A 25,442-nucleotide genomic window follows, 5' to 3' on the forward strand; every position below is an offset into this window, starting at 1 on the left:
TTACTCCGAAAGAAGTCCCAAAACCCCTGCAACATCACACTTTTGAACAAAGTATGCATCATAATTGCAAATATCATGCATGACTTTATTGAATAAATGGGGTTGCATTCTATATCACCTTCGAAAATCAACATCAGAGTACCACGGCCGAGAATGCCTTTGCAAAATAATCTTCCAAAAGATTCTTACCTCGAGAATGCCTGTGTCTGTCTACATTCGGGCCACGGTCGACTTGTGAACTACGACGGCGACCTTGGTTCTCTTCATCAAGCAAAGCCACTGCTATGACAACTTGTTCATCTTCTTCTCTTTGCAACCTTTGCCTTTCATCTCATATACGGCTTCTCTCATTTGTTTCTCGCTCTTGCCTCTCCAAGCATCTCCTCAAATCTTCCATTGAGAATGGAGTATGAAATCTAAACTCTAAGAAATAAAAATATAGAAAAGATGTGGTGTGAGAGGTATGAGCTGAGCTTCTGGTTTTATAGAAAATTTTGGCCAGATAGAGATGCCATATGGCTTGATTTGATAGGATGAAAATCTTATCTGAAATTTGAAATTCATCCGAAATTTAAATTTTGAAATTTATCTGAAATTTGAGTTTTGAAATTCATCCGAAATTTGGACCCAAAAATATTATCCGGAAATTTTATCCGATTATGAGATATGAATAGTCTTGACACGTAGGAACCCGAAAATCTTATCCGAAAATATTATCCAAATTAATTATTGAGGTAAAAAAAATTTGTGAAAAAAAATATAAAAAAATGAATACTAATTGCCCTTTGCCATGGCAACAGGTGGAAACACACAATGCTTTTTACAAAGGCAACCACTATTCACGTGAATAGTGGCTGCCCTAGCCCCCCTTGCCATGGCAAAGGGCAAATGGGTGAAGTTGCTCTTAGAGCAGCTCCACCCCTGCACCCAAACAGGGCAAAAGGCCCCCTTGGCAAGCCCAAACAGCCTCCAACGTGAAAGACCAGGCTCGAGCAAGAGCTGGTTCCCACCAGCCCAGGCAAGCCCAAGGGCAGGTTTCGCTTGGGCTTCAGCCTGAGGGCTGTGATGTCAGCGCACGGTAATTCAAATTTTTTTTACCGTTGGCGCGTGAAGTAAAAAAATTTGACTTCAGCACTGACAAAATCCAACGGGTATGTGCCACGTGTTGCAACCGGGACGCTCCGATCGATTTTTTTCCAGAAATCCGAAGGTCATCGTTTTTTTTGGTAAAAAAATCTAAAAAATTATGTATTTTTTTCCTATAAATACCTAACCATTTTATTTACTTTCCACACCAAATCTTCATACAATTTCTTCTCCATCCAATATTTTTTACTCTCCACTCACATTATTCACTTTTCACACCAATTCTCCATGCAAACTCTTCTCCTTCCAATATGTTCTACTCTCCACTCACATTATTCACTTTTCACTGACATGGGACACGTGGCACAATTTTAGAGGGTAAAAATCTTATCTGAAATCTGAGATTATACTTTTTTTTTAATGAATATCCGAAAATTTTATCTGGAATAAGACACGTGGCAACTGAGATTCTCATCCGAAAATCTTTTCTGAAAAATAATGGACACGTGACAACCAAAAATCTTATCTGAAAATTAATTACAAAAAATTATCAAAATTAATGGTTTAAAGTATAAAAAAAATAGGAAATAAAGTACAATGAATAGTATTTGCCTCAGACTTAGCCCTCATGGATGGAACCACAAATGACAAGGCTGACATTATTTACGTGAATAGTGACAGCCATTGCTTGCCCTTACCCTAGACTTATTCTTTATGGGTGAAGATGCTCTTAGGATTTGTTTAGTTTTTCAATATGAGACAATTTCACTTTCACATTCTCACAGCCTGCACAACTCAAAGGAGCAAGAGAAAATCAATTTGAACCATCATAATCTGGATAATCAAGTCTGCATATCCTCTTTTTTTTGGGGATAATCAAGTCTGCAAAACCAAGGAACAGGTTCTTTTTTTTATTTTTGGTAATCTAGTCTGCTGCATAAATCAAGTGGAATCAAAACGAAGGGCATCGATCTGGATATGGGGGAGTTTGAAGAGAGAAAGGAGGGAGGCTTCAATGGCGGCAAGGAGAGGACGTAGACTTTGCTGATGGCGAGGTGGGTGGCTGGGGCCTCGACTGGCTGATGTGTTTCTTTAAATTGCTTAGTTGTTTCTTATTTTTCTTAGAGCTAACAGTGTTAAATTGATGTTAGTGGTTTGACCAAAAAATATATAAATGTTTAGTGGAAGTACGCATGTCAACATTTTAGGTAGGGGACCGAGGGGTACAGAGAACGTCTCTAGGATTCATATTCTTACTACCCAAATTCGCACGAAAGCTTATCAAAGTCTAATTTCCACTACCAATTTTCTTTTACTTTTTAATAAAATATAACAAAATAAAAAGTGCTAAATACCATTCGAATTAACACGTGTATTCCGAAAAAAGGGGCTTTGTGTGTTTGGTTACATGATCTAGAAGCCAAAGCAGAGGAAAAATCATTCACCAACTGCTTTAAATTACATTGACTTATAATGATGTGATTTAGTTAATCGCAATAAAAGGTGTTATGTTATGTGATGAATCTTTTATTGCAATTTTAATAGGCTAATCATAGGATGGGCCCACATGTTAAGTAAAAATAGAAAAAATACAGCAATTAATGGATTATGTCATTAAGAACATCTACAATGGTTGTTTTATTTTTCAACGCATTAGTTCAATGCAATAGAAAAAATACGGTAATTAACTATTGATCTAAAGCTATTGAACAATACCATTGTAAATAAAACTGTAGTTCAATTCAATATATACCAAAATAATTGAATTATTGCATTGAACAACCATTGTGGATGCTCTAAGTAATGCTGACATGGCAGTGGCTTGAGCTGGAATTTGTAGGGGTCAGTCGCTCTGGACTTCTTTGATTATCACTTTTTCCCCATCTTTATACTTTTAATTTTGTGTATTTATTGTCAGCTTCCAAAATAAGAACAGTAAAAAGAAAAATGGCATAAAAATTGGAATGGAAAGGGAAATTACTTGGACTTGTCTATTTGATGTTTTAACAGTTGAATGAATCTTTGCCTTGTATTACTTTTCTCTTGAAATTTCTTTTGTGCTGTTATTCTTCCTTTGTTTATTGGATGAATAAAATCTTAAACATTCAGAAACACAAGCGCACATGGAAAAGCACCGATATTTTATCATCAACCCAATCAAATCTTTCTTTCTTAAAGTTCGTTTTTACATAATCATAACAACAAGACAAAGAACATCCCAAATCCTAAGTTATGTAGAGAAGCTCCTCTACCTTATGTTTCCTGAGATAATTTCACGGGGACAAGGTGGAGAACAGTTTTCTTAGAGATGGTGAGGGCAAGGCCAGTAGCTTCTTCCATGCTGATATCTTCCTCCTTCATCCCATTAGGCAATTTCCAATCAAACCAGTAGAGAAGATTTGCAAGTCCAAGCTCTACCGTTGTTGTTCCCATGTACATCCCAGGACAAATTCTTCGACCAGCTCCAAATGGCAAAAACTCAAAATGCTGCCCTTTATAATCAATGGAGCTGCCATCAAACCTTTCTGGGACGAACTCTTCTGGATCCTTCCAAGACTCAGGGTCTCGTGCAATTGCCCAGTCATTAACAAACACCAGTGTTTTCGGGTCGACATCATAACCTTGGATTTTGAAATGGGACATGGTTTCTCTTGGCAGAATCATTGGAGCTGGAGGATGCAGTCTGAAGGTCTCTTTGATTACCATCTTGAGGTATTGAAGCTCATCTGTATCTCCCTCAGTGACTTTTCCTTTGTTTCCAATGCATCTTCTGACTTCTTCTTGAGCTTTCTTCATTAGTTTCGGTTTCCTAGCTAGCTCTGCCATCGCCCACTCCATTGTAATTGCACTGGTATCTATTCCACCTAAAAACAAATTCTGATTTGCAAGTTTCAAAGTAAGTTTAATTATTCCATCAAAATCAAACCCAAAAAAAAAAGTAAGATAATTTACAGCGCTTACCAAGAGAACTCCCTTGATGTTGTTATGACCAAGTTGAGCGGCTCCAAACCCAGTTTGCTCCCTCACTATCTTAAGCAGCACATCAACTATGTCTTCATGATCTTTCTCCACTTCCGTCCCAGCCCTGAGATGATCATCAATCACTTGCTGGAAAAGACCATCCAACTCACTCGAAATCCTATCGAACTCTTTATGCACCCCGGAAACCCTGTCTATAATCCACCCGATCCAAGACGGAAAGTAGTCGGCTCCAGACAAGCCTCCCAGCATGGCCTCAGTGTCATGGATCAACTCATGAATATTTTTAGCATGCTCAAATTTACTTCCTTTGAAAGTTGTCCCATAAGCAATCCTGAAAATTATACTGGCAGTGAAAGCAAACAGTTTCTCAGTAAGATCAACTGGAGAACCAGAAGATGAGGAAGAAGAGATTGAATTGACCAATCTATCCACCTCTTCTTCCCTGACAGACCAATACGACTGGACCCTCTTCACGCTGAAGAGTTCAAGCACGCATATCTTTCTAATCTCTCTCCAGTATTCGCCATAAGGCGCAAATGCCACGTCTAGATAGTTGTATGTGAGCCTGCGGCAGCCGGCCGAGCTGGGTCTGCTGCAACAGTGGAGGTCGTTGGTTTTCAAGGCCTCTTTGGCTGCTTCAGCCGATGAGATCACGAGAGTCGGTACGCGGCCGAGATGGAGGAGCATGACTGGCCCGTACTTCTTGGAGAGCTGCCATAGAGATTGGTGAGGCGAGGAGCCAAGCTGATGCAAGTTGCCTATGAGGGGAAGCTTGGGAGGGCTTGGTGGATAGTGCTTTTGTGGGTTCTTATGTTGTTGCTTGTTCCTTTTGAGTAAAACAAGAAGAGGGAGAAGAAGAAATGGAAGGCACAGAATAAGTGGGGTGATGAGAGCCATTGGAGGGCTTTATCAGTTGTGTTTGTTTCTGTGAGAATTATTTCCTTGTTTCTTATGTAAAGCTAGCTAGCCAGACATAGTGCTGATTAGTCATAGTGCGACTAATATTGCTTATTAGTATTGCCAGACATGGCCAGACATAATGAAGGTCATTGTTATACGTATATTAATATTGCTGATTAGTCATATAGTGCGACTGGAATTTACCAACAGCAGGTAAGAAAATGGTAACTAGAGGACAAAAATTGGGATGTCTCTTTTGACGATGGCTTAAAAGGATGCCAATTGCCATCTTTTTGATTGATTGCATATTTAATTAGCACCACCATGATTTCGTTTTCGAGATTATTATGATGTTTGTTGTCCAATTGCAATGCAAGGCTACTTTTGAAAATAAATTAAACCAAATTCGTGTAGCCAATTTGTTTGAAAAGCGTATTCCAAATTGCAGTCCATATCCTTCATCCTTTGATTAGATCCAAATGCCGTAGAAAAGTCTAAATTGAAGAAGACAACCTGCATCACTAATTTATCTCTCTTTTTTATAAATACGATATCCAAATAAGTTTAAATTGTCTGCATTAGATCTCTCTTAAATTTTAACAAAATTGACACATGTCAGTTAGATGAATAGGCATGCACTGCGAGCCAATGCTCAGCTTCCTTTCAATCGAGCACCAAATGCTCGCAACCTTGTTTAATGGATAAATATGTGAGCCAATGCTTGGTTGGAGCATGATCCATTCTATAGAAGTGAATGTGAACTGAAAAAAAATAAAGAAGATGGAAGTGAGCTGGGTTTGAAGAAAAAAAAAGATGGAAGTGGCTGTCATGAGGGGGGTCCCATAAATGAAGATGATTGGAGAAAATTGTGAAGTTTGCATACGTTTTTGGAAGATTTTTATCTTTTAACAAAGCGTATATCTGGTTCTCATTACATCACCTCTAACACTTACTTTGATGAGGTGACACAAACCAAGGATATGCTCTTGCAACAAATGGGCAGCAATGATGTTTTTCTTAGTTCCATGGCTAAGAAAATGAATGAAAAATTTGAAAAATATTGTAACATTGATGCTTTGAATCCAATTTTGATTGCTTCTATTGTGCTAGACCCTAGATATAAATTGGATTATGTGACGTTTTGGTATAGAAGTTACTTAGATAGTGATATTCTTCTAAGTGAGGATGAAAAAGATAAAAAAGTTGAGGATTGGGTTGAAAGATTCAAAAGTATGATGTCACGTCTTTATCTTCATTATAAGTCGGAAGCTACATCTTTAGATGATCAATCTGCAAATTCAGAGAGTGTTGTGGCTAATCAAGGTGGGAATCGATCCAAGAAGGAGATGTTTAGGAGTAAATTGAAAAGAAAGGAGCATGCAGATGCTAATAATGATCTGGACAAATACTTGAGTGATGGAATTGAGGATGAATCTCCAAACTTTGATGTATTGGTTTGGTGGAAAGGGAAGTATGCAACCTACCATGCACTTGCGATAATGGCACGAGATGTTTTATCAATTCCAGTGACATCTGTTGCTTCAGAATCTGCTTTTAGTACAGCTGGAAGAGTTCTTGACCCATTTCGAAGTTCCTTAACACCAAATATCGTCGAGGCTTTGGTGTGTACCCAAGATTGGTTAAGATGTTCCAAACTAGAGTGTGAGAATGTTGAAGAACAACTTGAAGAGTTTGAGGAAATTGAAATTGGTATGTAACATCTGTCTTTAAATTATTTACAGCTCTTAAATTGCTTTTTTTTTATAATTATAATTATAGTATAGATTTTATGCTTGTTGCAGTTGTAAGCCAAGAGTTGAAAAATCTATCACGTCAATGAATGGAACTGAATATGAAGGTATGGAGTTCTTTAGTTTAGTTTTGTATAAATATGTAGATTTTTTTTTTCTTGGATTCCTCTGGAATGATATTGGGGTATTGGTACTGTGCAATTCTTATCTAGTATAATGTGCTCATGTTTGATTGTTCTGGAATAGTGTCGTGGCTCTAATAATGTGTGATTGTTCTTGCTGATAGAGCATTCTGTTTATCTAGGCTAACTAAATTTAGTTGAGCTTGATGATGGAACATTCACATTCTATACATTTAGTATAGTTTGCTTTCTTTTATCATGTTTGATGATGGAACATTGTATATGTTTTGTTTTGCAGCTTCTTTTATTGACAAATTATTTCAAGGAATTGGAGATGGTGTACTTTTTAATTTAGAGAGGTGAGTGTTGATTTTTGTTCAAATAAATACTATTACTGTAACATTAACCCTTTTTAACTAACATCATAGAACTTCCCATCACACATGAATGTATGATACTTCTAGTTAATAATTACACCAAGAGATCTATATGCTTTGATATTCTTGATTTTAGGTCATGACTCACAGCTAATTTCTTTGTTGCTGACTTCCATTCCTTCCATTCCATAGACATTTTTCATATCCTGTAGCAGATATAGCTTGTATCACTCATGTACAGTCAAAGGTTTAAGGATAGGCATTTTCTAAGTAGAACTAGCACTCTTATGTTCCTTCCACTTTTCTCTTCATGTACCCATGTTGTCTACCGAAGCATGCATAACAGTTCATAGCATCTGACTGTTCATAACTCTTTTGCATAACAGTTCAGATTATATATATCCTCAAAACGAGTGAGTAATTAGCTGTAACCTTGGAATTGCAGGTTGGCACATTCGTGATTTCAGCAATGGTGTTGCGAAAAATGATGTTAGCTTATTTCCAGTGATGAGTTGATTTTGTATGTATTATGGATCTATGTTAAATGTTGTACTTGTAGTTTTCATTTTCTGTTTTTATTGTGGACTAGTTTAAATTTGAACATTATGTCATTTGAATGTAAACATTGGAATTCTTCTGGAATTTTTTTTCCTTTTTGGTTGGCTTAATCATGATTCACAAGAAAATTTCAAAATTTGATTTCCAAAATTATTATCCAAAAATGCCGAAAATCCGAAAATTCCGAAAATTCCGATAATGCCGAAAATTCCGCATCGGAATAGAGTTAGTACATTCCGAAATTTCGGAATCGGACTCGGAACTAAAAGGTAATTCCGAAAAGCTTCGGAACGGAATTCGGAACAGTGGTTTCTGATCCGTTCCGACCGAAAAACACCCATAATTGCAACAATCCAATTATTTCAATGACATTGGTGCATGCGCAGTAGCAGCAGGGCCATATTTTTGGAAAACTGCCAAGAGCAAGCATGACAAAAGATTAAGTTAGCAAGGTGGATTAAGAGGCGAAATGGTATTTGCCCATACCTGAACTGACGTGAAATCTTATCTTAAACCTCATCTGTTCCTTGAAATGTGTGTCGTGCTGTTGAGACATATGTTCGAAGTTGAAGCTGTACGATATAATAGCATCATGTCATGGGCCCATTCGGGTATAATTTTCTGATGACGTTATAAAGCGTTTGTTCACATATGCGAAGATTTGATAAAGGGTATTCTGCTAAATTGCCCCCTGAACTTGTACATAATTCTCAATTTACCCCGTGACATTTTTTTTTAGCAAATTAAAGGCTCGAATTAAATTTTATTATCAACGTTCCCCCCACCATCAAAATTCGAACATTTCATCCATTAGTCCGTCTATTTGACCCACGTTGACGCTTGGTTGAGGGTTATTTTCATCATTAGGCGCGGATTGAATTAGCAACCTCTCCTCTCTCACACACTTCGCACTTCTCTTTCACATTGGTAGGGTAGGGTTAGAAAGGGACCAGAATTTGGGCGGGAAAAAGGACGAAATCGAAGGTTGGAATCGAACGAAATTGAAGGTTGCTGAGAGAGAGAGAGAGAGAGAGAGAGAGAGAGAGAGAGAGAGAGAGAGAGAGAGATAGAGATAAGGATGAACGCACACAGAGGGAGTTCAGAGTTGGAAGATGGCAATCCATGGATGTTGCCATCACGGGTCTGCTACTGTGGGAAGGTTGCAAAAATTCAGACTTCGTGGACCTCTTCACATCCAGGACGAAGATTTTATGTTTGTGCACCGGTGAGTTGAATTTTGAAGTTTGGGTTTCAAATTTGCAGTTTTGAATTTCCACCTTTTAAAACTGTGTGTTTGCAGAAACGTTGTCAAATGTGGGAGTGGGGTGACCCTGTTATGTGCAATAGATCTAAGCAAATAATTCCAGGACTGCTGAGGAGAATTAACAGTTTGGAAGCAGAAAAAAAGAAAGGGAATTCGAAGCTGAAAAACCCATGGTTTTGGGTGTCATTGTGCATGTTTGGGGTTATTTTGTGCTTGATTTTGAATGAAGATAAAGGCACAAATGGGCAGCTATAGAAATGGATGGGTAGTTGGCATTTTGTAAGGGCTAGAAAGGGATGAGTGCTTGGCATTTTGTAATGGTTAGAAAGATGGGTAATTGGCAATTTGTAATGGTGAGAAAGAGATGGGTGATTGACTTTTTGTAAGGGTAAGAAAGGGTGTGTAATTGACAATGTAAGAACTGTTTTGGTGAATGAAAATGCAAGCTGTCATTTTGACCATTGAAATAGTAACTATCACACCAAATGAACTGCACTTCAAAGGCCAAAATATACAACATTTGAATTCACATGTGATTACATAAAAGCTTGTCCAAATTTAGTTTCAAAAATACATCTTCATCCATTCACTTCATATCAAAATCAGTTCAACAATATACTAGCAAATAGATTGCAAACCAAGATGATCTAGAACACCAAAATAAACATAACAACTCTTGAACCATTCACTTCAAATTGCTGACTAAACTCTCCATGGCCTTATTCGTTTTGCTGGAGATTTTAACCTAGGCCTTTTTGGAGAAGTTACCATAGGTTGAGGTTGTGAACTTGAACCTTGATGAGCTTGTGAACTTTGGGCAGGTTGTGGAGGAGCTTGTGACCTTGGGGCAGGTTGTGAAGGACCTTGTGAATGTGGGACAGATTGTGAAGGAGCTTGTTTACTTGGGGCAGGTCCTGAAGGAGCTTGTGAACTTGGGGCAGGTCCTGAAGGAGCTTGTGAACTTTGGCCAGCTTGTGAATCAGCAAATAGATTGGTCTTCCTTATGACATAAGGGGCCTGAGCTCCTCTTTTCACCTGTTCCAAGCATAGATCCCTTAAGCCTTCAATAATGCAATGATTGATTCAAAGCACACCACAATAATCCAAGTACTTACATTAAACTTTGGTCTGGCCTGAGTTTGTTGTTGTTCACTAACAACACCTCTGACAGTTGTTGTTCCACTTGCAGTTGTTCCACTTGCATTGACACTTGTAGTATCAACATCTCCATTACCAGTTGCAGCTCCTTTTCCCCTTGCACCTCTTCCCCTCACAGCTCATCTTCCCCTTCTACCGCATCTTGCTCTACCTCTAGGTTGCCCCTTCATTGTCAAGAACAACAAATCACATGTTAATATAGTAAAAACAGTCCAATCACATATTAACATAGCCATTTTCAACAAAAATAAATATGTAAACAAAAAAATTAAGAACAATTATAACCTATCCAAGTTGGGGACAGCCAGCAAAATTGTGACCTTCTTGTCCATAGTTGCGGCATGTCATTACAATGACATACCCTTTAAGTTTTGTTGCCCCTTTTGATATTTCATCAGCTTCTCTATTTCTGCTAAGTTTGGGCCTTCCTGGTTGGATGCGATAAACAGGTGGCTTGATAGGTACATGCCCTGTTTTTCTCCAATATGCTTGACTAGGCATTGGAGATATATAGCCCTCATAAGCCCTATCATATGCCGGCCTTTTGTAAAGTGCATGCACAAAATCCAGAGGGCTGTGCTCACTCTTTGCTATTGAAGCCAAGGCATGTGGACAAGGAATTCCACTTAAGTCCCATTTTCTGCAGGTACATGTATGCCTTTCTAAATCCACAACAAACATAGCTCCCAACATGCTATTAACTTGATACTTCCCCCCACCAGCATACGAAGCTATGCAGTGGCCACTTTCAATTGAATTCTTCTCCACAATACCAAATATTCTTGGACCAACCTCATGGGGCCACACTGTCTCTCTAAGTCTAGCCATTCTCAGCATCAAGTAGGTTCTAATTCTCTCCAAAAGAGTAACAATAGGCTTATCTCTTGCTTCTAGAATTGCAGCATTAAAACACTCACACAAGTTGTTTAGAAATATATCACACTTTGGGACTGTACTAAAGTGTGATCTACTCCAATGAGCAGCTGGTCTCTCCTGAAGCCACTTAAAAGCTGCCTGAGATTGACCCAACATCTGCTCCATTTCAGCTTCAAATACAGGTATTGTTGTTGCCTTAGCTGCTGCCCACAACCTCTGCTTGAAAGCTGCACCAGTATGGCCTGCAAGCTTGAAATTATTGTGCAAGTGCCTCACACAATGCCTGTGCTCAGCATTGGGCATCAAAGCATGAAGGGCATTCCCCAAACCCTTTTGCTTATCAGTAATGAAAACTCATCCATTGCCATTTTCAATACCTACATCTTGAAAGAATATGTCAAAGAACCAACCTCAAGTCTCTGTATTTTCAACTTCAACAACCACAAAAGCAATTGGATACATCCCATTATTTCCATCAATCCCAACTGCACTTAGAATCTGTCCTGGATGAGAACCCTTAACATGGCACCCATCAAAACCCACCACTGGTCTACATCCTTCCACAAATCCCTTTTTAAGTGCTCCAAAACATACATAAATCCTCTTGAAAATAGGATTCTCACCTTGCAATTCAGTTTTCACAATAACAGTACTTCCAGGGTTATTGCTCTTTAACTCTTCACAATAATCCCACAACTTACCATATTGCTCTTCAATACTACCTAGAATTCTCTTTTTTGCAAAACTCTTGGCTTTATAAACTTGAGCCTCAGTTACATCTATGGCATAATGTTTCCTTATTAACTTCATGAAATCTGTCACTTTCATATTGGGATTATCTCTTAACTCCTCATCAAACCTCTTAGACAGCCATGATGAAGTGGCATACTTGGTTCTTTGCCTCCTTCCACATGTATGCCTTGGAACATATGTCTTAATCCTTGTACTTGGACCTTTCCCCACATGAGAAGCATATAGCATCCAAGGACATGGAACCTTTTGTTTTTTATCTCCTTCACATTTGAGCCTCACCCTATTCGAATCATTCCTCACCCACTTCAATGGCCTTGCACATGAAACTGCATAATACCTTATTGCTTCCCTACACTGCTCCATGTTGGTAAATTCCATTCCCAAATGAAATGTTGGCTTCAGCAAATCAGATTCTCTTCTAAACTGCTTAAATCTAGGAGCTTTTCTTCTGCGGCTACGATTTTTCACACCTTCACCCTCATCAGATTCTTCATCAAGACTTACAAGATCGTCGGTATTGTAGTCTTCACTGTCAACCTCACCAGGTTCTTCATTGTATTCATCATTTTCTTCATCAACTACATGTTTATCAAACAAGTTATCATCCTCTTCCAAGACTGTCTTCAACCCTTCTTCATCTGACTGCTCGAACTCGGAGTCAATCAACTCAATGTCTGTCTCACTGTCATCATCTTCAGCCTCTTCTACACTATCATCATCTTCAGTCTCATCATCTTCACTGTCATCTGCCTCATTATCTCCCTCCTTATGTACCTCATCATAACCATCATCATCTAAATCAACATCCACTTCTACAAACTGGTTCCCCAACTTACCAACATCAGTTTCAGTTTCAACTTCTACTTCCAACCCCAATTGCGGAGTAGATGCAGATGCCTGGCTCTCTGGGAAATGCGGTTGATTCTTATATGAGAGATATAAAGGTTGAACTCTAGAAGTAGGTGTATACTCCACAAACTCAACTACATGGGCATCTACTTCAATTGGAACAAACCCCCTTCTTTTATTCCAGTAGTGGTACTGTATTTTTTTATGGTCATATCCTAGAGAGATATCAACATCAAACAGGTCAAGCATTGACAGGTGGTCAGCATTACAGTTGTCTGCCCAAGTAACCTTACCCCGAACATACTTCCCCTCTGAAATATAACCTCCATGGTGAATTTCTAAGGAGAACAAATCTGGATCACCTAAAAAAAACAGAAAATTATATATAAAACCACTATTTTATCACACCAACTTTTCTTTACTGCCCAACTACCATTCTAAACTTCAAATTCACTCAAGTCCACCGATAATTATGCAGACAAAACAACACAAATGCTTCGGGACCACAAGTGTTTCATATTCAAAACAGCATATCAGACAACACCACAAAATGTGCAAACAACCGACACCAAGGACCACACAAGCTTAAACAATTTCAAATTGGGAAATTCGATTACTTACTGTACTTGGGAGGAGGCCCTCTGTTCCGCACCTGCAAAGGCAACACATCCAGACTCATGCTGCGTCGAATCAACAGAGCCAAAAGAACCTTTATGAAAAAGCTTTCAGATTCCCTCGATTCCAACCTTCGATTTCGTCCTTTTTCCCGCCCAAATTCCGGTCCCTTTCTAACCCTACCCTACCAATGTGAAAGAGAAGTGCGAAGTGTGTGAGAGAGGAGAGGTTGCTAATTCAATCCGCGCCTAATGACGAAAATAACCCTCAACCAAGCGTCAACGTGGGTCAAATAGACGGACTAATGGATGAAATGTTCGAATTTTGACGGTGGGGGGAACATTGATAATAAAATTTAATTCGAGCCTTTAATTTGCTAAAAAAAAAGGTCAGGGGATAAATTGAGCATTATGTACAAGTTCAGGGGGCAATTCAGCAGAATACCCTTTGATAAATATGAAATGACGAAAACAAGTAAATTTAAAATGATTTATTACGTATAGTTATTTCAAATTCATTCATTTGAAATGTAAATTTCAAATATGTTTAATTTAATATTTTTTAATAAATTTAGACTAACTATTAAATCTAAAACATTTATTTCAAATTTCTCGACCCATATGGAGATGGAGTCAAAATTCAAAACTCTAAAATAAAATAAATTAAAATTAAAATTGCTAGCTCACAATAACTTACAAGTTACAATTTCTTTGGTAAATACTTGCAAGTTACAATTTCTTAATTTCAAATACTAATTAACACGTGTCATCCGAAACATTTGGGCTTTGTTTGTTTTGGTTACATGGTGTAGAAGCCCAAAGCAAAGCGAAAACGAAACACAAACTGGTTAGGGTTCTACAGCATGGCTTTTTCTAGTTGGGCTTGCAGCCCATAATTTACAAGCCGATCCGTCACTTTTATCCTTTTGTATGTGCAGCCCAACATTAAAAGAAAAAAGAAAAAAAGAATTTAATAATGTTCCAAACACGCCCTAACTCAACTCAACCAGGGTTTAAAATTCAGCCACATAATTAGTTACGTGGGGTCAGCAAAACAGCTCAGCATGCCAACCAACAGTGCAGATTAAGCCCCAGAATCGCATCCGACGACTCGCGGTAGCTCACAAAGAACAAGGGTTAGGGCGTTTTCCCGTTCGATTCCTTCGTTTAATCAGAGCGATTTCTGTTCAATCAGTAAATCTAGGGTTAGGGATTTGAATCGGATGGAGATGGATTATGTGACGGAGTTCCCTCTTTCCCACATTGATCGGCGTCCAAGGAAGAGGCCCAGGATTGCTTGGGACGTCCCTCAAGGCCACCCAAAGGTGCAATTTTTACCCTTAAAGTCTTAAACTATCTCAAAATCAAGGTCCCTTTTTCTTATTATTTATGCTTGAATTCGTTATCTTGTTATTCAAAATTATTTTTCTAATATTTTGAATTCATCCCAGTTTACCTTTTTATTTGTGTTAAAACATTTTCTGGGTAGCAAATAATGATAAAATTATAGGTATATCGGGGTAGACTGTAGAAATGATTTCATTTTTCAAAGTTTCGCGATCTGTTAGTCTGGCCTGGAAAAGTCTGATCTTGTATAAGCTATTGCCTTAGACATAAATTTATTTTGCTTGGGAAAAGTTGTTGTTATAACATTATGGGGTTTAAAATTTTGGAAGAATTGAAATTGTCTTGATCTGGTAGGTTTGTCATATTAATATTATTGGCAAATAAAAGTTGGATATGTTCCTGATCTGGTGTTATATGTGTGTTATTTATTCTGCATAAACTGTGTTTCTGTTTGATTCCTCAGACAATATGATGGAAAATCAATGATAGATTGCTAAGGGGTTAAATTTTTCTATTACTTTTTGTATAGTGGAGTATGAATAAATGGCTGTGTGTAGGCTCAGTCAGGAATATATTATGAGCAAGATGTTGGAAATGGGACAAGCTTTGGACCTCCAAGGGTACTCCCAGACCATCCTAGTCTTTTTGTAAAGGGATTGACTCAAAAAGGCTCTCCCCCATGGCGAGATGATGACAAAGATGGGCATTACATGTTTGCGCTGGGAGAGAATTTAACTTCTCGCTGTAATTACATTCAATCACCATTGAAAATTTTTCTTTACATTCTTTATGTGTCTTTTTTTTTAATGCTGTATTTAAACTTTCAGAACCTAATAAATCAATCTGATGTGCTTCCATCTTTTCATTTTTTTCCTCAATGGTTTATTTCCAATGTTTTAAAAAATAAATATACTTAAAAGAAAAAAGTTCTAGGACATATTTTTTTGGGACGTTAGGGTTGCTCTTGAATTCGAAAACATATATATCGAAAGAGTTGAAGTTTTTCCTTTTGGTCCCTTTTTGTTCTTTTTTTTTTCTTACTGTGTGCGTATAAACATATTTTAGTCTTAACAAGAAGAATATTTGTTTACATTTAAGACACAACACCTATTTGTTTCTGTTGATATAATCTTTTGTAAAATATTTCCTTAATTTCTTGTTTCTGTACTTGCAGATAAGATTCACAGAAAAATTGGTGAAGGTTAGGTTTCTTCACTAGCTTTAGACCTGTGTCTGGATGAAATTATGTTTCATCGATCTGTCTTCTCATATTTGGGCTCTTTGCATTATGTAGGAACTTTTGGTCAGGTTTTGGAATGCTGGGATAGGGAAACAAAAGAGGTGGTAGCTATAAAAGTTGTCAGAAGTATTAAGAAATATCGTGAAGCAGCAATGATAGAAGTTGATGTGCTACAGTTGCTTGGGAAGTATGACAGAAATGGCAGTCGGTGAGTATTGTTACCTGATGTGCTTATTTCATTTGCTTCTTAGCAGTTGTAAAATGAAATTTGGGTCAATTGTTAAGTGGCTTTATTCTTTGCAGTTGTGTTCAAATACGGAACTGGTTTGACTATCGTAACCATATATGTATAGTAAGTATATGCTTGATTTTTGATAACATGATTCCCCAACTTCACAAATATTTTGGGGGTTAAGACTTTGTTGGATTTAAATGGTCTTAACAGGTATTTGAGATGCTTGGACCAAGCTTATACGATTTCCTCCGGAAAAATAATTATCGCCCATTTCCGGTTGATCTTGTCCGCGAGCTTGGCAGGCAACTGTTGGAATGTGTAGCATGTGTGTAGTTGGACTTCTGTTGTTGCTCTTATTCCATTCAAAGTTTATATCAGCAATTGTACCATTCCATAAGTTTTTACCTTTCCTTCTTAATTAATTTACTGGTAGTTTCTGCTTCTATTTTTTTTAAAAAAAAAATTTATTTTTTATTTTAAAGTAAAGCTTATTCATGTCACATGTATGAATATCTTCTTAGAATCTGTTTGGATGTCTAGTATGATACCATATAGAGGTTGTAGCTGGACATTGAATTCAATAAAAGTGCATGGCTATTAAGTTCTTATGCCTTCTCTGGCCTGTAACATTTTGCAGTCATGCATGATATGCGTCTCATCCATACTGACTTGAAGCCTGAAAACATACTTTTTGTGTCTTCAGAGTATGTTAAAGTACCAGACTACAAGGTATGTCCGCTTGTTATGTCATTGCTTTGCAGTTGGTGTTTTCTTTTCTTTTCTTTTTTCCTCTTGTCGCCCCTTCCAATGTCACGTTATCAATGCAGTTATTATTTTCACCTTTTTTACCTGCATTCATATCCTTGAGTCTTCAAGTTTTTCCTTTGTTGTCGCAGTTTACATCCCGGTCACCAAAAGATGGAACCTGTCATAAAAGGTTGCCAAAGTCTAGTGCTATCAAGGTCATTGATTTTGGTAGCACTGCCTATGACCATCAAGAGCACAACTACATTGTCTCGACAAGGCACTACCGCGCACCAGAGGTTATTCTTGGTATGCTAATATTTGCTCTCTTTTTCCATTTAATCATTTCCTTTTTGAATATTTGTTATTAATTTATATTTTAGTATTCATGTGATTGTTTATAATTACAGGTCTTGGATGGAGTTATCCATGTGACATATGGAGTGTTGGTTGCATCTTGGTAGAATTGTGTTCGGTATGTCTTTAATTGCATTGGTTTGTTTGCTAAATTTCTGGATTAGATCAAAGTCTACAAAAGAAGTTCTGATGAAAAAAAAACAAATGCAATTCTTTTCAGGGAGAAGCTTTGTTTCAGACACATGAGAACTTAGAACATCTAGCTATGATGGAGAGGGTCTTAGGTCCATTTCCACCGCACATGTTGAGAAGAGCAGAGTATGTGCTTCTTGAAGAGTTTTATCATAATTTTGATATCTTAAGGTTCAGATGACATTTGTTCGTCTGTATTCACCACTTACTCCTTTGCTACTTCTGTATTTTTTTGGTTTAGCCGGCACGCTGAGAAGTATGTCAGGAGGGGTAGATTGGACTGGCCAGAAGGTGCAACTTCACGGGAAAGTATTAAAGCCGTTTTAAAGCTACATCGTCTCCAGGTATATAGAATTTTTACTTTTTCTAAATATATTAAATTCTTATGTTTCGAAACATGTTCACGAACATTGTTGCAGTAACACTTTAAAGTCAACAAATTTATGTTGTCTTTCGCAGAATATAGTTATGCAGCATGTAGATCATTCAGCTGGGGATCTCATCGACCTCCTGCAAGGTCTCCTTAGATATGACCCCTCCAATAGGCTAACAGCTCCTGAGGCCCTTAGGCATCCGTTCTTTACCAGGGATCATTTCAGGAGGTTTTAGTGATGAGTTGCCAAATTCATTCTTGCAGTGTTAGTAGGTTTAATCGGAGTGCATTGTGAAGTTGTGGATTTTTGAAGAGCGGGGTTGCTTGCTTTCCTGAATGTTGTTATTTCTTGGCATACACAAGCATAAAGGGCTGGCCAGGAATTCTCAATTTCTGTCATTTCACTTTCGGGTGAAAGCTTCTGTAAATATCCTCTCTCATAAGTTTCTCCTTCGATTTTGTACCATGAAAATGAAATGTAACAAGTTTCCCATACAATGAGGTGATCCGCTTTCTGAACGAGGTTAGCCTTCACCATAAGCATGTGCATGTGTTTGTTTAAGTTTTCTTAGAAAATGAACATATGGCTGTTACAGACATGCTACTGAATAATACTGTGCTTCACATATTGCAATAAATTTCGTTTTTGTTATCTCATATGGATTTTTGCAAGTGGCAAATTTTGGACTGGTTATATTTTTGCATCTCGATATTGAATTTTGAGTAGGGTTTTGAATGATCAGATTCTGAACAAGAAGAGAAATTACAGTACATTACAGCTAAGACACATCAAACCTGAAATTCAAGTACCAGACTATCAGGTCGTTGGAAAAAGAGTGCCTTCACTTATCAAATGCTCGAAACGTCAATATAAATGCTTCCTTAGTGTAAGAAAATCGAAACATAATCTGAAAATAGAAGAAAATGTAGATGAAAATCCAAATGCTTCCTTAGTGTTTTGTCTTGCATTTTCTACTAACCAGAACCCCATCAGGAGGTCCGGTGAACACAACTTTGCAGTCACCATGTAACCAATAAGAGTACCGTAGGATATTTCCAAAATTAGCACGTGCTCTGAAAGATCCCTTGACTTCAAAAACGGCTCTGTTGGTCTCCATCTGCTTCTGAAGCCTTTGGCTCTCTAACAATCCAAGACGGACCTGACTAACCACCATATGAACATTTGCAAACATGGACTCTCTCTTGTGTGCAGAAAAGGGTTCTATGTATTGGGTAGCAATTAGGGTATTTCCATAATAAAGATCAATGATCAAGGAGCTAAAGTCCACGCTCACCTTCTTGTTTGGATTGGTGAAGTTCGCTAGCACAGTAAGGTCAGCATTGAGCAGATAGCCCATGTCAAGGTAGGCTGCATTGAGGGTGGCAGTGGAGACATCGAATTTCGGTGTCCGGGGGCGAAAAATAAGATAGACTATGAGAACAACTAGGCCTCCTATTATTATGATAACCCAAAAAATTGCACAGAAGATGGCTAATGACCATTGAAAGAGGTTGGTTTGTTGAGTATGTGGCCTGAGCAAGCCATGCGGGTGGGGACGCTGGCCATGTTGTGGCTGTCCTTGTGTACCATGTGGCAGAGGATGCAGTTGGTCTTCATGATCATGGCTTGACGGTGGCAGGGTTTGCTGGCTTTGACGCTTTGCCGGAGGTTGTGGGTCTTCATTATCTTGGTTTGCAAAGGGCACCGGGGGGACTAGCGGCTGGGTTTGCTGGCCTGAATGGTTTGGCTGTGGATGAGGATGTTGGTCTTGAAAGTGTGGATGGAATGACACCAATGGACCAAGTGGCCGAGAATGCCTGCCTGAATGCTTTGGCCTGTGACGACGGGCTGGCTTAACATCTGGTGGTGGTTCAGTCCAACTGGGACCGAGACTCACAGGGCCGGAGTGCTGGCCTTGGTGCTGTGGTTGTTGCAGGAATGGACCAACAGGGGGTGTTTGGGGATATTGGTCTGGACGTTGTGGTTGGAAGGGTCTGACAAAATGAGGGTTGGTGTCATCATGGGTAGGCATGGTAGCATGGACAAGTAGTAAGCAAGGAAGAAGAGCTGAAGATCGAGGGATGAGGAATAATAAGGAATTGGAGGCCAACAGGGAAAGAGGATGACTTGAAGAAAACTTCAAGGATGATTTTTGGAAAGGCAAAGAATCAAACGTAGCTAAGCATGGGAGGCAAGTAATCTTGGTACCAACTTTTTTCAAGTGGTTCTGTTTCTGTATTTTAGAGTGGCTAGGCTGGGCCAATGCGAACGAATACATTATACAGGTTCTCCACCATATCGGATAGATTATCATCGGATTTGGGATACCCTTTACAAAAGAGATTAGAATGAACATTATCACCCCTTTTTCATTTTACTGAATGAACAAGAAGAAAATATATATATATATATATATATATATATATATATTGCCACGCACAACTCGAAAGAAAAACAACAAAACTGAAACAAAAATCCAAATACTAACCATTAAAATCCTGCTTCTCTTTGTTAAATTGTTTATGACCTCAGAACATCTTCACTCGTTCAGAGAAGATGTTGTATTGTGATTCAGAGTCGAGCTACAAAAATGCCACAAGTATTGAAAATGCAACTTGTCAGCACTTCCATTATGATTGTAATAATTAATAGTGATTCGTTAGAACTTGTAAGGTCTCTCCACTTTCTTCCATCCTCAACACTCCAGCTTGGCAAAGGAAACCCGAGCTTCTATGCTTTAATCCGCTTTTATTCAGAGCAGGACATGGCCATAAAATTTAGCAGCTCTTTCTTGTCAATCCGTACATACAAAGGAAGAATACAATGGCCTCATTCATAATTCTGCCTCAGTAGACCACACCTAACCTCCACACCTCCCTCCAAAGAGGAACACAAAAAAAGGAGGGAATAGTTGCAGTAGGTGGCACTCACTGCATATCACATAAGAAGCCATACCCATGCCCAAATTTGATCAATAGTGTTCTCACGCTAACGTTCTCAAAATGGATCCGCAGCCTCTGCATGTCAGCTATTATCCCAACAACGGTCATTGTGCATCCTAAAAAATAAAATATGAAACTTTATAAGGGATTTAAGTAGCAGAGAGAGACATTAAATGAGAAGAACAAGGAGCAGAAACAATACGAGAATTGTTACTTGCATGTCATTCAGCATATTCATACCCTAATGTCTAGGAATGCAGCAAACATCACAGCAGAGACAACAGAACACACAAATTATTATCCCTCCTAACCTGATCACGACATACTCAGACTGACAAAGCAAGAAGTCAAAAGCAAATTCATGAGCATTAAATGTGACCACTTGCATCATCCCATATTATTATTACTTCAAAAAGAAAAAGACAATCAAAATTCTAGATTGTTTCAGAATTATATTGGTAGATAACACCTAAGACTAGACATACACCTAACACTTGAGGGTTGACCTAACACTTGAGGGTTGACTTCATAGTCCAGAAAGTAAAAGGGATACCACATAACTATGTAGTTCTGAAATCTTCATAAGGTGTCTCTTTTGTTTATTTTCCTTAGACGAATTTGGAGAGATTAACAAGGATGAACCAACCAATAACAATGTGCTCGGAGAAGAGAATCAAGGTAACCAATTACCATGCAGTAGTCTGCTTCTTGCAAACCCACTCATATTACCTGAAACCTATTGTTCTAAACAACAGCAGTATCAGGTTATATGTATGTATTACAACCAACAAAGAAAAGAACAAAGTAGGTTAAAGTACCATTTACCATTGTAAGGAGAAAGAATGTGTCAATTTAGGGAGACAAATCGTACAAGGATAAGCATAAAGCTCTGAAAAACATCTGGCTCAAAAAAATCCAAGGTCCAATCCTGCACAGCATGCGCATAAAGAATATTACTGGCTGATCATAAGAACATGGTGAGAAGACATTAAAAAAAATGAATGGTAAAGATTTTTGGAGACAATTAATAATGAAGCAATACTAACTTTAAAGTTGGTGCCTCAAATAGAACACCATAACAACAACGAAAAATTTCACTGTTTCAGTTTTTCTTGGGATGAACTGCGTCTTCATAAGCACAAGACAAATGGATATATTCAGGATATCTAATTTTCTATTCAGCACACAATGAAACGGTTAAACTGCCCCCTTTTCCATCTTCCCCCAACCCCTCACCCATACCCATCTGTACTGTTTGACACTCACAAAACAGCAATAACTTCATCTATAGAATACATACAGAAATAAACAAAAGCTCATAAGCTCATACCTGAGTTCTTTTGCAGCTTGCCAGAAAGGGCACAAGATAGAAACAAGACCAGGCTTGATGAGGTGTAATCGTCAACTAACAAGTGCCTCTAACAATGGACTCTGCAACTCACCAAAAAATAAGATAGCATAGTCAATATCATACCATTTGTAACAACTTTACACAAAGCTACACAACCAACCTCGCAATCCACTACACCCAATGAAACCATCTTTAAAAGTAAAAGAGGTTGGCAGCATCACAGGTTTAACGATTCATCAATAATAAGAACCAAACTTATAGCACTAGAAAATAAGAATCAATATAACTTCAGTGGTGCGAAGAAAAATTAAATATGCTATTGAGTAAATGGAATACCAGCGCTGCCAGTGGTGTAAATAAAGCTATTAAATACTTTCCCATTAACAAATCATTCAGGTAAAACACTTAAGCTACTCCATAAAAATAGCATGGCACATATGGATACATGAACAGAAAAAATACAAGGGTTTATATACCATGCTGACCATTTTGCATTTTCATGCCATCTTTTGAATGGATGGCATTAACCAGTCTCTCAGAGACAGCTCCATCAAGAGTAAAGCCCTTCTCCATCATCTGATCCCATACCCTACAAGCCACTGAAAGCTTGTTTTCCCTTATGAGACCTCCAATTATCAATTTAAAAGTTACCTCATCAGGACAACATCCTCGATTCTGCATTTCCTCGTAGAGATGCATAGCTTCACTCACTCTAGAAGCCTTGCAAAGCCCATTAATAAGAGCATTAAATGAAACAGCATCAGGGGCGATGCCCTTCTCTAACATATCACTGAAAACACTATAAGCCATTGCAATCTTCCCACTCTTACATAGGTGATCAACTATTGTAGTGTAAAATATCCGGTCAGGCAACAGACCCATAACTGTCATCTGATCAAGAAGCTTATTGGCTATATCTGAACTACCTTCTCTTAAAAAAGCTTCTATAAGAATAGTGAACGTCACCACGTCTGGCATGGTGCCCTTTTGACCCATTTCCTCAAACAGTTTATAAGCCCTTCCAGTGCGGTGTGCCCTGCAAAATGCTGTGATGATGGTATTATATGACACAACATTACACAGCCCCTTTGGCTCCATCCTAGTCCTCATCAACAAATATGCCTTATCCGCTCTATTAGCTTGACAAAGGCCCTTGAGAAGCTGATTGTAACTATACACGTCAGGTTCCATACCACTCCTCTCCATTTTCTTCATCAACTTCTCAGCCTCCTCTAACATGAACTCATTACAACAATATTTCAATAACACATTGTGAGTAACCAAATCCGACTCGCACCCATTCCTCTTCATAAATGACTTGATTGCCTGTGCCTTATCAATTCTACCAGCTCGACAAAACCCATTAATCAACGTATTATACATCAAATTACTAAACTTGACTTGACCCTTCATTTCACCTATTACAAGGTTATATGCCAAATCAACCTTCCCACCATCACACAATCCAACAACAAGCGCTGTACACGCAATATTATCGGGCTTGAACCCTTTCCTAATCATACTAGTCCAAATATCAACTGCCTTATCAAATTGTCTAGCTTTACACAACCCATCAATAAGTATAGTATATGATACAACATCAGGCTCTCTTCCTTTATCAACCATCCTATGGAACACTTCCAGAGCAAAATGTGCCCTGTTTTCTTGGCACAGAAGATTCAAATATATATTGAAAGCCCAAATGTCAGGCACAGCCCCAAGCCTATCCATGTCTCGAATAAGTTTTTCAATGAGAGTGAAATTTCTGATCTTGCACAGACCAGAAATGAACCTAGAGTAAGTAAATGCGCTTAAAGAGAAGCCCTGTGGCACCATTTCGTAGTAGTAGTGCTCGGCGAGATCGTAACGCGAATGGCGGACCAATACGCCGATGAAGCGATTGTAGTCAATGCTAAATACGCGGCAATCGGAGCGGGTCATTTCGTCGAACACTTGGAGAGCTTGATCGATTAGACCAGTTTTCACGTAGTAAACTATGCGACTGCGGAATATGAGGCGGTTAACGCCGAGACTGCGATACATATCAGAGTGAATGCATAGCAAAGACCATACATAAGAATAGGAACTTAATGCATCGGAAGGTACGGTATCAGGCAGACAGAGAAATCAAAGCCTAAAACCCCAAAAATGGTGAGAGAGAGAAGGGACGAACAGGTACAGGTAAAGCTACAGCGGAAATGAAATTGCTACCCGAAAATGGTGGTATAGCCATTCGAGAGAAGGTATAGTTAAGCTATGGCATTGGCAGCTGCCAAGCCCACCTGGTTTCAGCAATGAAGATGAACTCAATACGTCGGGGGCAAGAGAGATGGGTCGAGTAAGCGGGTGGTTTTGAGGGCCCCAAGCCAAAACCCAATGTAGTCTAAACTAGGCTTCAGATTGGGCTGCCTTACTTGGAAATTTAGTGGGCTACATTGGGCTTTGGAACATTGTTTTTTTTTTCATTAACGTTTTGAACTTCTGAGTGGAAGGATTCAACTTACGATCAATACCAATATATTTTCTTGGATATTGCTTGCCTCCTTTCTTATAAGAAGATACTCCTCTTTTTTGTCAATTACAGTTTGACACATATGCAAAAAGAATTTATCAAAAATACAAAAAGAAAAACTTATGCACACATGTCACACTACTATTGACAAGAATGTAGGAACTTCTAGTTACATAGTAAGAAGGGAAGTAATTGGTCCTTAAGTTATCAAGTTATTTAACTTTAACTTTTAGACCGATGTCACATGTCTATAGTAGGTTGTATTAGGCCAATCTCATTTGCTTCCAATTAGTTGTAAAACGATAATAAACAAGTAATGTTATATGTATCATATTTATTAATCATAATTCTAATACTATTATATTCACTCTCATATTATAGTCAAAGTTTGACTCTTATTACTTTACATATGCGGAATTTTCGAAATATATCTTCAACAATATGATATACATACAAATTACAATGTCATATTCTCTTCTAAAGTCTCTTTTTCACTTGGCACTACGTTATAAATAGAAAGGAGTCGTCCATGATTATGATCTATTAGAAACATATTCCATCATCCCAACTCACACACAAGTGGAAAACCAAGCTTCCATCTTATCTACAATTTGGACAATCTTCAAGTATTAATTCTGTCACATATTCTCAGAAAAATATATCTTAGAATTGATTGGCTCAGCAATTCCTAAGAGTTATCCATGATATGATATACAGTTTTATTTGTCCCCTTGTTATAATGAGGCCACCAGGGTTGAGTTAAAAGACCACTACAAAATACAAATACAACTTTGAGTGGGGGACCGGACAAGAAAGAAAAAAAGGCAATTTGATTCTTTATTTTCTTTCTTTCTTGCC

The 25,442-nt window shown here is 38.2% G+C and overlaps 5 protein-coding genes across 15 annotated transcripts; 1 reads left to right on the forward strand and 4 right to left on the reverse strand.

The window, feature by feature from the left end:
* LOC18792118 (cytochrome P450 71B36) lies at positions 3,270 to 5,003 on the reverse strand. The gene is made up of 2 exons (XM_007223095.2): positions 4,048 to 5,003; positions 3,270 to 3,963 (listed from the first exon to the last, which is right to left on the reverse strand). Exons 1-2 carry the CDS (start codon positions 4,963 to 4,965, stop codon positions 3,340 to 3,342), a joined length of 1,542 nt encoding a protein of 513 aa, XP_007223157.1. The 5' UTR covers positions 4,966 to 5,003; the 3' UTR covers positions 3,270 to 3,339.
* LOC18789606 lies at positions 10,484 to 11,377 on the reverse strand. The gene has a single exon (XM_020556173.1). The coding sequence runs from the start codon at positions 11,375 to 11,377 to the stop codon at positions 10,484 to 10,486; it is 894 nt and encodes a 297-aa protein (XP_020411762.1).
* Positions 14,348 to 18,430, forward strand: LOC18791325 (serine/threonine-protein kinase AFC1). Of its 3 annotated transcripts, XM_020567969.1 has the most exons (12): positions 14,348 to 14,615; positions 15,195 to 15,381; positions 15,812 to 15,838; positions 15,932 to 16,085; positions 16,181 to 16,229; positions 16,323 to 16,437; positions 16,750 to 16,841; positions 17,009 to 17,165; positions 17,267 to 17,331; positions 17,434 to 17,531; positions 17,647 to 17,749; positions 17,865 to 18,430. In XM_020567969.1, exons 1-12 carry the CDS (start codon positions 14,514 to 14,516, stop codon positions 18,012 to 18,014), a joined length of 1,299 nt encoding a protein of 432 aa, XP_020423558.1. In that variant the 5' UTR covers positions 14,348 to 14,513; the 3' UTR covers positions 18,015 to 18,430. The 3 variants fall into 3 exon arrangements, with proteins under 3 accessions (XP_020423558.1, XP_020423563.1, XP_020423570.1); XM_020567974.1 differs by lacking the exon at positions 15,195 to 15,381 and having other exon boundaries at positions 14,522 to 14,615; XM_020567981.1 differs by lacking the exons at positions 14,348 to 14,615; positions 16,181 to 16,229; positions 16,323 to 16,437 and having other exon boundaries at positions 15,330 to 15,381.
* On the reverse strand, positions 18,604 to 20,347 carry LOC18788629 (NDR1/HIN1-like protein 13). Its single transcript, XM_007224532.2, has 2 exons — positions 20,268 to 20,347; positions 18,604 to 20,108 (listed from the first exon to the last, which is right to left on the reverse strand). The coding sequence occupies exons 1-2, from the start codon at positions 20,268 to 20,270 to the stop codon at positions 18,729 to 18,731; spliced, it is 1,383 nt and encodes a 460-aa protein (XP_007224594.2). The 5' UTR covers positions 20,271 to 20,347; the 3' UTR covers positions 18,604 to 18,728.
* LOC18790999 (pentatricopeptide repeat-containing protein At1g13040, mitochondrial) lies at positions 20,244 to 24,603 on the reverse strand. 9 transcript variants are annotated; one of them, XM_020567958.1, is made up of 5 exons: positions 22,558 to 24,603; positions 22,052 to 22,152; positions 21,547 to 21,649; positions 21,412 to 21,465; positions 20,244 to 20,837 (listed from the first exon to the last, which is right to left on the reverse strand). In XM_020567958.1, exons 1-2 carry the CDS (start codon positions 24,113 to 24,115, stop codon positions 22,127 to 22,129), a joined length of 1,584 nt encoding a protein of 527 aa, XP_020423547.1. In that variant the 5' UTR covers positions 24,116 to 24,603; the 3' UTR covers positions 20,244 to 20,837; positions 21,412 to 21,465; positions 21,547 to 21,649; positions 22,052 to 22,126. The 9 variants fall into 9 exon arrangements, with proteins under 9 accessions (XP_020423547.1, XP_020423527.1, XP_020423510.1 ...); XM_020567938.1 differs by having other exon boundaries at positions 21,412 to 21,457; positions 22,549 to 24,603; XM_020567921.1 differs by having other exon boundaries at positions 22,549 to 24,603.

This window comes from Prunus persica, chromosome G1 (genome assembly GCF_000346465.2).
Source record: "Prunus persica cultivar Lovell chromosome G1, Prunus_persica_NCBIv2, whole genome shotgun sequence".
Lineage (NCBI taxonomy): Eukaryota > Viridiplantae > Streptophyta > Magnoliopsida > Rosales > Rosaceae > Prunus > Prunus persica.